Source organism: Leuresthes tenuis, unplaced genomic scaffold, assembly GCF_036924035.1.
Source record: "Leuresthes tenuis unplaced genomic scaffold, fLeuTen1.0.hap1 SCAF_1, whole genome shotgun sequence".
NCBI classification, from domain to species: Eukaryota; Metazoa; Chordata; class Actinopteri; order Atheriniformes; family Atherinopsidae; genus Leuresthes; species Leuresthes tenuis.
In genome coordinates, this window is record NW_027325355.1 from 20,685,957 (window position 1) to 20,697,190 (window position 11,234).

At 41.6% G+C, this 11,234-nt stretch overlaps 1 protein-coding gene across 2 annotated transcripts in view; it reads right to left on the reverse strand.

The window, feature by feature from the left end:
* The window catches only part of pard3ba (par-3 family cell polarity regulator beta a), a 154,983-nt gene extending 144,416 nt beyond the window's left edge, over positions 1-10,567 (reverse strand). For both annotated transcript variants that reach the window (XM_072363690.1, XM_072363613.1), the window contains exons 1-3: positions 10,526-10,567; positions 10,090-10,490; positions 2,736-2,837 (exon numbers count right to left, since the gene is read on the reverse strand). In XM_072363690.1, coding sequence (XP_072219791.1) covers positions 2,736-2,837; positions 10,090-10,206 — 219 coding nt within the window. In that variant the 5' untranslated portion in view covers positions 10,207-10,490; positions 10,526-10,567. The remainder of the gene's footprint in view (positions 1-2,735; positions 2,838-10,089; positions 10,491-10,525) is intronic.
* Positions 10,568-11,234: the final 667 nt, after the last annotated feature.

Here is an 11,234-nt window from a genome sequence, read left to right on the forward strand (position 1 = left end):
AGGTATCCCAAAAGACACAAGAACTGGAATGAAGATCAAAACATTTGCACTGTACTGTATCGGTGGGTAATTAACTAAAGGGTGTCAGGATCTAGTAACTGTACGGGCCACAGCACATCAGTATAATTCTCATATTAATCAAACCATTCACTGCTGTGCACAGAATGGAACAATGTGATTATGGTATTTTGTCCACACATTCACATGGTGTTCTCCTTCTCACTGCCCAGCTTTTGTATTCAAAGACAAAGTCACAGGAAACACAATTTAGGAAATGTTTAAAGATAAAGCTGGTAGCATCATCACCCGACTAATTGAAATACTACTTGCAAAATAAATCATGGAGGAAGTCATGTCTTCACCGCTCTTCGACATTAACAAAATAGCAGCAAATCTGACGGGTCAACAACGTCAACCAGTAAAACTCCAAATGCCAACTGAGACCTGCGGGCCACACAAGCACACATAACACACCCACAGTTTAGCATCAAAGATGAGGCGAGTATAATAGACTCAAGCGCGACCTGGAGTGGTCTCTTTGTACTGTGCTCCTTTGTGTGTTCTGTGTATGTGTGGTCACACCAAAACCAACAACCCTTGGCCTTCTGCGCATTCATCAGATTGATATTAATATTCATGAGGAGGTTGGTGGCCCGTGTCTCAAGATGGGGGGCTAACGAACAGTGTGAGAGCACATTGGTGTGTATGCGGGTGCGCTCGTGTCACAGATGCAGGGGGGCAGAGCTGTAATCAAATCACAGCCAACCCCTCATCTCCGCCCTCATCAACCACCAGTGGCGCTCCTTCCGTACACATCAACATGCCACGCTACACGCCTGCCTGTGGTTCGGCACAGACAGCAGGGACAGCTTATATTTGTGTGTGAGCGGGCGTCCAAGTGTGTGTGTCTGGTGAATAATAGTCAGGGGCTGGCCCAGATAAAGAGGTCTGGACTCACGGCTAAGCTAACCACTAGATGTACAAATAGCTCACCATTATCTCTCATTAGCATCCGCGGCTAACAGAGGGCCCATGCTGTGCTGTGGAGGACCCTCACAATAGGACCACTTCTGTATGATTGATGGTGAAACAGCGTCGGCCACAATAACATAACATAACAAAAAAAAAGCACTAAAGATAGAATCTGCCGGCTGAGGCGAGGTAATAAAAATGTAGACAAACAAAAGGAAGTCAGACTAATCAAGAATGCCAGGCGCAGCTCATTAATCTACGAGAGCCAACACTGTTTGGAAGCCCGGAGATAAGTCGAACGGCTGGCACTTTGGGAAGATCACGCACCCATCCTATTCTGCCTGCTATCTTTTCATCAGCAGCAAAAACAAAAGGACAGAATGAGAAGCGTGATGAAAGGGGGGAGGGCGCTTAGAGAGTTGGGCGAGTAAAAAAAAAAAAGATAAAATTAAAAGGTAAATAGGACAGTTCCTGTACGGTGCAATTTCTAGTGAAGCATTTGTTCAGCAGAGCCTGTAATCACTAAATGAAAAGCCCCACAGCAAGAAAAAGAGAGCCGACATCAGGTTAACTTAGCAGCGAGAGAATATGATCAAATGCCAGAGCGAGATTTGACTTTGACACTTCATCATCACTCTGAGACGAGGCAGGTTTAGGCTGGAAAAAGAGTCATTAAAATCTACGAATCTCACTCTTATGCACAAATAAGGTGCAGATCTTATGATTAGAACTCCATCATCCCAGAAAATGAAGCCTCTGTTCTCTGCGATTGCAAATACAGTTATTTCTCAACTGAAGATTCACACATCTATAATTCAGTTTTGTCCTCTTTCTCACAGAGTATTTTGCCAATCTAGCAGTCCTACATGCATACAATGCCAGGTGGGAGCACGCACACACACACACACACACACACACACACACTACTGATCATGCAGCTTAAAACACCAGTTATTACTGTGGCACAGGATCTGCTGAATATTCCATTTCCATTTCATTTGGCCTCCCTGCTGACTAAGTGTTGGTAATTCATCATTCGTCTGGACGCCAGCTTATGAATATGGATTCTGGGCAGTTTATTAGCACATCTTAGGAATGCATTATGGCAAATTAGCAAGGGGGAATGAAATTTGTTTTTCACTGAAAATTGGGCCACTGTACATATATATGCAGAAAAAGTATGTTTGAAAAACTTCCGTCTGCACATAACCTGTTTTTATTTGTTATAAATCTGAAGTTGTGTCCTTTCAGAAAGACTTAACGGTGCGGCACAGGCCCAAAATGATTGAAGAACCAGAGGGAAGGTAGTTTGGAAATCAGAAAGGGGACCTTCATTCCAGGCATGTAGTCCAAAGCAAAAAAAAAAGAAATTGTCATATTTTGCATTTAGCTGGCTTCAACTCCTGAGCAACATTCGCAAGACAACCGCTGTTTGAATTAACGAATATCTCGCTTAATGGACAAGCTGTCAGTCTGCCAGAATGGAGCTGTTTGGAGCGGGTCCAAACAAATCATCTGCAAGACTCTGAGCGTGGCTGAGGATGACAGATTCTCTGCAGTCATTCACTGTCGCTCACACAGAGAAGCTCGAGAACAATCGGGAACAGCTCAATATTGTTACGCCGAGTTGTCCAACCATGAGAATGTGCCGTTTATCAGATGTTTCCAGTTTTTATAATACAAATTAAAAAAAACATATGAATAACAAAGCTAACGTTCACTGTGCATCGCTTTAGATGGAAAAACATTCCCCACTTCCTCACCTTGTCTCTGTCCTCCACTAGATCAGTCAGCAGGTCGTCCATGTCCAGAATGCCTCCCTCAATGTACTCCAAGTGGTGAATCCTCACTGTATTCTCCCCATGCTGGATACACAGACACAAAGAGAGTGGACATTATGAATTCACACTGATGGAAAAGCCAACACCTCTCACCAACTGGCATTTTTTACGAATAGATAATAATTAGACTAATGATCTGCATGATTTTAGCAACCGTTTCAAATATAGTGAGAAATAACTTGGTTTAAATAAGTCGCTCTTTACCCTCAACAGCAGATATGACAACATTCAGTCCACTGGAAAAGTCGGGTACAGAGGGAATAGGTGACCTACATTTTGCTGAACACACAGTGACAGTGAGTTGGGCGAGGACAGGAACTTTTTCAGTTTTTGGCTGATCTATGGGAAGTGGTGGGCAAATTCCTCTTCACTTTTACCACCACCATCAAGAGGTCAAAGGGAACACACCCCGCTCAACAGGAACTACACAGAGCCCTGTGCCCCATTCGCAGACAAAGACAAGCAAATACCACAATCTGAAATCTGTCTGCTATTTACACAACAAAATAAACAGAGAAGCAAATGAACAATGCCATCTTCCCCTTTTTGGGACTCTGAGTATACACTGTTGTGGAGCTGCTTGGTGGAGCTAAGAATGAGGCTGATGAGAAATTTGGGAAAATTATAAATACAAAATAAACCAGATGTAATTCCAACCCTCTAGATGGGTTAAATGCAGCCATTTTGAGAAAACATTTGTGGCTTGATCCCTGTTTTTTTCTATTAGAAACAAGTTGTAGGAAGGGAAAATAAATGTTTAACAGCGTTATTGTTCTTAACAATGTGTGTGTGGGAAAGTGGCCCATTAAAAGCTGTCCACACAAATAAATAGAACAATACAAGACTACATTACCAGCTAAATGACTGGCTATGGGCTATGAGTCGCAGAGGTTAGAATGACTGGCTGAGACCCAGTGAGTGGCTTCTGCTGTATGACTGGGCCGTGTTCTGAATTGGCTTCTTTTTGCTCAGCTGCATCCGAATGCAAACTACAGGGCACAAAAAGACGGTGTCTGCCTTTCACGATTGGCCAAGTTCATTCTCTTAAAATGGGCAGGAGAGCCTGGAATTTCAATCACAGGAATAAACCCTTTCTTCAGAAGAGGCAATAATACCAAAGACAGACCAGTGAGAGAACGCAAGTGGAGTGTCCATCTACATCAAATACCCCGAAGTTTTCACACAATGCCATGACACGGTTTGCCATGCAAACAGACAAGCAATGCAGTGGTGCAGAGCTCCTCGCTCAGAGTCACAGTACTGTGTCACCGTACAAAGTTGAGAGACGAAGGAAATGAGGATGGGCCCTCATCATAAGTAGGTCATTCTTGTTCAAAACAGGTGAGAATTTGAATTTGTTAAGGTTTTAAGATGGAAATGAGCCTTTTTGTTTGGCAAAATGATGAAACTAAACAAAGGAATTGTCCACCTACAGACGTTGCAGTACTTTAGAAAATGAAGATGAAAATCTTGCAGTGGAGCACCGTTTGACACTAAAACATCACCTTTACATAGCAGCACAGCACAAGCTTTCTATCATTTCCACTTTTTCTCAGATTTACAAATAAAACAAAGCACTTTTAAATCATTTTAAAAAGCATTCATGCTCAACTTTTTACTGTTGGATGGACCTCCCTCTCTCTGGGCTCTGCTTAATTCTCATTTGATAGGCAAGGAAACCCTTTAAACTCAGCTTTTTAAGCCTTCAACTTGGTCTGACAGTTTCTACTGTAATAGCTTCATTAACACCTGTATTAACCTTATAATATCAAGCCTTTTTCAGTGTCCAGATACAATGCACAAATACCCACAGTTATGAGATTGTAAAGTTGTGTCATTTACACCTCACCAGAAAAGCCAGTCCAACCTGGCTGTCTCCCTGCATTCTTCTGCTTCTCACGACTCTGTTTATGTGTTAAGGCAGAGTTTGTGTTTGTGACAGCAACAGCAAAGAAAGAAAGGGGGGGTAACTGGTTCTGCTGGGATGATGATGATGATGACACACCTTAATGAAATTGGAGGCATGAGGGTGATTTTCAGGGAGAGGGGTTAATCGATCACTACCACAGGATCGCTGGACTAAAGAATACCCGAGTGCTAACCTAAAAGTGTATACACACCTTGTATATGAGGCCCTGAGATGTAGGACACTTCAGAGGGAAAATAATCTGTGAAGAGGAAAGACAACAAAGAAAAGAAGATCTTCTGAAGACCTCCATTTTCAGTCCCTGGTAATACCTTCACTATTCCCGTGAAATAAATAACAAAAGTAGCTGGAAGTAAGTCAACAGCAGAGGAGAATTACTGTGACAGTTAGAAGAGTAAATTCCCTGCAAATTACACCGCTAAGTCCCCCATCATTTAAAGTGATATCCCTCCCTCCTCGCCCTCCCCCACACACTCTGGTGAGCAAACACGCCACCACTCGAGAGTGGTGAAGCAGTGGGGCGATTAGTGAAGCTGAATTCAGTGGAGCTGGAGCGGCGGCGGTGCTGCTGGGGGGTGCTTTTTCACACTCTGATCCTCAGAAGAATGTGTCATTACCAAGCTGTGTGAGCACGGTGTGGGCTTTAACTGTGATTAAAAAAATGGTTCTAATGAACATGTCGATGAGCAGCCGTCTTTAAGTCGGATCCAACGGTGCGAGTAGAAGGGAAGACAAATGAAAAGGCTTTTCTCTTTGGTGAAGGAGGACACACAGAAATGGAGAATTTAGTAGTTGCCTAAACTATAATAGGTTTAATAAGCTAAATTAATCATAAAATCACTGGAATCATACCAATGAACAGAGACAGTGTATCCATTTAATACATAAAAACTATATATAAATGAGTGTATCTAAAGAGTAAAGTCATGGGAAATTATATATTTTAGGCATTTTTCTACAAGGATCCATTAAATCTTTTAGGAAGAGAAATGTTAAAAAAAAAAAAAAATTAACCAGGACTAACCAACATCGAGGTTTGCTAAAGCTTGTGTTTCCTTCACTACATGCGTTTCAACAATTATTCTTATTATTTTTGTGTATAAGCTGCTTTCAAATCCTTCCTGTGAAGAGATACCAAGTACAAACTGCTGCAAAGGAGTGCTCACTGACATAAGGAAGAGTGGCATATAGATTAAAAATATATATGTTCTGTGACTAACAACCTACAAGGAATCACATCTGATTTTTATATCACATGCCCCCAGCCATCTGCCCTGCAACAGTATTGAGGCCCTTGGGCTTATTTCCAAAACACAACTTCAGCAGTTTTATTAACACATCTCCATGAACGCTTTTGACATGCGGAGAAGGTCGAAAAACCAAAGTCACAAACATGCGGAGGAAGGGAAACGGCAGATTGGAACAGTTGCATTAAAATTTTAAAATGTCTTTTTCATATTGTTGTGACGCACACACCAGCCCACAGTGGACAATTTGTCTCCCTCCTACATGCATAGGAAGGAGGGCAAAGTTCTTTCAGCTTGTTTAGTGAGCTGTCAGGGCAGAGTCAGTATAGGGTCTCTAATCTGAACCGAGTCTGTACAGACAGACCATGAGAAAGGGAGAGACAGCTACAGTACTGTCTGTTTCCTCTGAGGATTCACAGCAGTCTTCCTCCTGGCCAACCAGGCTAAAGAGCCATTCCAGTACAGTAATTAAGGCAAAGAGAGGTCAGTCAGCTTCTTACTCCTGCAGCTTAGGACTTTTTCTGTCCTTACAGTTTACAGGAGAGGCTATAAAGCTAAAATACTATTTGGTTCAAGTGTCTCTAATATGAAAAATAGCTGCTCTTGACAAGCTTATCTTTGGGTTTTGAACTGTCACTAAGGCAAAGATATTTCAGATGGCCTTTGAGGGTACTATTGAGCAAACTCACTATCTTTTCTTAAATATTTGATCAAAAGCAACTGTTTGGTGCAGCCTTAGAGGAAACAGAAAATCATTTCTGCAATGTATTGCCACATTCCTCTGCTTTCTTCATTTAATGCAGCAACAGCAGTAATTCTATATATTTTATTATAATCCACATCGTGTGTCCTTGCATATCGTCTAAATGACATGCTATAATAAGCAGCTATTTTCTCTATGCAGTAAGTTACAGGTCTTTCTTGGTAACAGTAGAGATGAAAACAGCTGAACAAAAACAGCAGCAATTTCATTTAAATAAACTACCAATTAGGAAGGTCTACGGGCTATTATTGCAATGCACGGTGAAACTGAGCAGAAACCAGTTCACCCTGCACATAAACACACTCACTCAGTGATTAAACCCGGGTTTTTGACACTGTTCCTGCTGACAGCAGAGAGGCCGGCAAGTGGAGAAATGTGCAGTTAATGTGGGTGCTAAGTGGATTCTGCTGGCAGGAGCAGCCAGCTCATCTGGTCAGATCTAGTCGGCCCTCTCTGGCAGCTACAAAGCTGGACTGTCCTCATGATGATCTGCCTCTATTAAGAGGTGGCCACACACTGCCGAGTCAGCGTCTAGCATCAGCTCCTAATTAACATGCTTTGTGAAAAGCAATCAAGGCCCTGATGTATTCCAATCACACAGTCAAATTTAGCCTCCTACAGTTTGTGTAGCGCAGCGTGTCACACTGAGAATCAACAGGGACCGCTGCTGGGCAGAGTGGGCATGGCTGTGGCTATCAATGAAGCAAATACTTGACAGTTCAGGGGATCACTGCATGAGGAGAGTCTCTGTGTGTGCGTCTGTGGTCATCAAGGTGTTTGTGTGCTCTCCTCCACTGAAGGGAAGCGATCCATCGAGCCATCCAGGCACCAAATCACTCTCCATCCATGCTTCCACAGCTTCTCTTACCCCCAAAAGGCAGCCTCTTGCCTCACCCCGAGGGAGGATGAGTGGGCAGGCTGAAGGGGGGGACCAGCCAACCGATAAGACCGGGGCCTGTCACCAATCCTAATCCCCAATCACTCACAGGACAAAGCCTCCTGTCCACCACGCACTTCCCCGAATGTGGCCACATTGAAGACATCAAACGGTAAACTTCCACCTGCCCGCGGAGATACCAGAGCTTAAACAGAGCGCTATTGTACAGGTAGACAGCCAAAGCTACAGCCAGCACTACTCACTTCCTCAAAGAGACACACAAGAGCACGCTATCATGCAAGGACAGCATGCACATAAGCTGCTGATTAATAAAAGGTCAGCACAGCAGAATGATTAATGTTCGAGTGATTGTGACATTGGAGAGCAGAAAGCAGAGGGTTTGTATCTTGGTGTGTACGTGAACATGTTTGGAAAGTGTCAATGAGAAAAATCACAGGAAAACAGCTCCATGCTGGAAATGACCATCTCCATGTTGCACGCACGACAGCTCATCCTGCAAAAAATGGAAAAAGCTTTCACAACCCTCCCACAAACGGAGGGCGGAGAAGATTATGACTCATCTGAAAGTAAAACAATGTTAAGAGGATTTAGGAAGACCAAGCAGATTTTCCTTCACTATATCCAAACTGAATAGCTGTTAATCATAATGGTTTATGTACCTATTTAGACATCTCCCTCCTCTGCCAATGCAAGAGCCGAGACAGCTGTATGGACTCACCGTTTGTTTGTAAGCAAGACAATACAAAAACCCAACCCTGTTACAAGTACAAAATGTGAACATTTTCAACATTTTTCAACCCACAGAGCATGATGTCACTCCAAACGCATCACATACTTTAACTCTGAAACTTTCTTTCAAATCTGGGAACCATTTCAAGTTGAATTATCCAATAAAATTCTGAATTTTGTGTCTGTATTCAAAACAGACCCGCTGCAGTAATCTGCTTTATGATTCAGCAGAAGAAACGCTAAAAACTAAGCTGGCAAATGCCCCGTTGATATATGAGTTATGAAATTTTATGATGTTTACGACTAGAATGGAGAATACTTTCAGGAACAGCAGACCTGGGCACAAAAATCACAAAATGGATGCATCTGAGAGGCAGTGAGCAGTTGTTTTTTTGCATTCCACATCCAATAAGTAATCATCAAGGTTCTTTATTAACAGCGCAAAAAGCAGCTCCCTGTCTGTAAGTAAGACAGTGAAGGCACCACAGGCAAGTGCAGATGGAGCGCAACAGAAACAAAAATATGATTCATTTGATCAAAGTGCATGTTATAAAATTAGAATTTGTTCAGGCTTGACTTATTGAAAAAGTGACTCATGCCTTGAGGCCAATAATCTTCACCTGACTCTAACAAAGTCATGTTGGTACTTAAGCATAACTGAGGTAGAGAAAAGTTAAGAATAAACATATCTGTGGTGAGAGAGATTTTGAATGGTAACTTATTATTGTGGTTGCAAGCAACTACTACCAGAACTTACTAAAAGATTGAATCTTCTGTGGAAACTCAATGTGCGGATCAAGGAGGGACAATGAAATAATCCATTGAATTTTAAGGCAGATCAAAAATACTTTTCTTACAAGAAAAAAAGGCTTGGTCTTACATAATCAATGTTCTCCCTTTCGAAGAAAAATACCTTATTTTGTTATCTTATGTTGTGCATTCCTTTTCCACTTTGGGTACGTTAAATCCTAACTTGCCGAGTGGAATGAAACCAGGAGGTGGAGTGTAGCATTTTTGTTTTTGGGTTTCTTTTTGTATCCATTTGGAGATAGTTGCATATAGTTTTATATGTTTAGGATTCCTTTTTTTTTTTTTTTTAAAACTCACGCAGTTAGTTATGGTTACTTTGGTATATTCAATAAAGGCTAGACTAAAGCTTGTTTAATCCATGATGATCTGCTGTGTTTTGGTGTTTCAGCCTCTTGCGAAAGTAACTGTTCTTAAACTATTCACTGCATTCTGCACCATAAATAATACAACAGACCCATTAAATGCAACACAATTACAAAGGCTAAGCTTCCCACAAGTACAATATGGGTTCATTCTACAATACAATACAGGGTGCTTTCAGCAAGAGAGGATGGGATTTTTTTCCATTTTCTTATCCAACTAAAAATAAATAAAAATGACGAGGACAGGTTGTTGGGGCTCCTTAGTGTCTTTGCTGGCAGTATAGACTAGATAGAAAAAAATAGAAACAAATTATCTCTACAGAGTTGCCATGGTGATTTAAGCTAGCAGCTAGCGTTAGCTCTAATACGGATATCATAACGTAGATGTGTCACGTGACCCACACAATTCAGCCGAGGTATGGGAGGTGTCGTTTACAAAATGAATAGAATGAGTGGAATGAATTGCTAAAAACTATTTCCAATTGTATATTAGGCAATTAAAAGAAGTACTGTTAAGTTGTGTTTTTAAAGAGTGTTTACCTGCTCCAAAATCTTGTGGTACCTTCGTGTGGCTTGGTCGACTAAATCCCGGACAGTCCACCCAGCTTTGCAGGGCACCACCACTGCGGTGTCCCCGAAAGTTACTGTAACTTTCATCGTAGTTCAACCTCCAAATGTCCCTCAACAGAGAGGAAGTTAAGAAATTAGTCCAAGTTTCAAATTGTGCGGAGCCGCAGCTACTCCCTGTTTGAGGCGAAGGCACCTGTCCGTCGAAACTGGAGCAACAGGTGTCTCTGGTTGAGATGAAATCACGGTGAACTTTCTCCTCCGACGTCAAAGAGTTAAAATTACGTATCCAACCACAGGAGACATTTTATTTTCAACCGATCCGTCATGAAAGCTTGCAGAAAAAAGTACATACAGCCACAGAAAGAGTGTTTCTGTCACGTTGAGCTGTTCGCTGATACACCCAAACAAAACAAAGTGAGACAGGAACCCGGAAGAAATCACAGCGACTCTGGCGCTCCAGGAAAGGAACATTTCCACACCTGCAGGATAATAAATCATTTTATTGTGACTCCTTTATTATTGTATATATCATAGCTGTGCAGAGGGGGAACTTGCAATTACATGTGTTTCATGTAACGTTGAAAGTCAACGATATAGAATGATAATTATCATAAATGATGATCCTAATACACGCTTTTTAATTATTTGTTATTTATTTGTACTACCTGCATGTGCATCTGTGTCGTCTTAAGCTGTACTATGGTTTGAAATAAGTCTGTGGGACCAGATTTTTAATGAAGAGTTTTCTTCATTTCTAGTAAATGAAAAAGCATAAAGTATACTGATAAAGAGGCACAAGTCGTGAAACCTACAACAAAAACGCCAAATTCAGCTGCAAACCACTGACATATTTTGTGCTGCTTTACTTCCAATCCTTCTAGAGCTTACATTTAATTTCAAAACTTCCTTGAATTTCAGAGGGTAAAGATTTAACCTGTGTTCTAAAAAGCAGGTAATACATTAAAGCAAAACCCTTTATCCCTACAGCAAGTCCACTTAAAGGCTTTATGAAGTTTGAAAATGAACATTACATAACATTATCACCACTGAAGTGAAATACATTGATTGTCTCCATCCAATGTCACCTGGCATATATTAAGGAGAAAGTAAACATT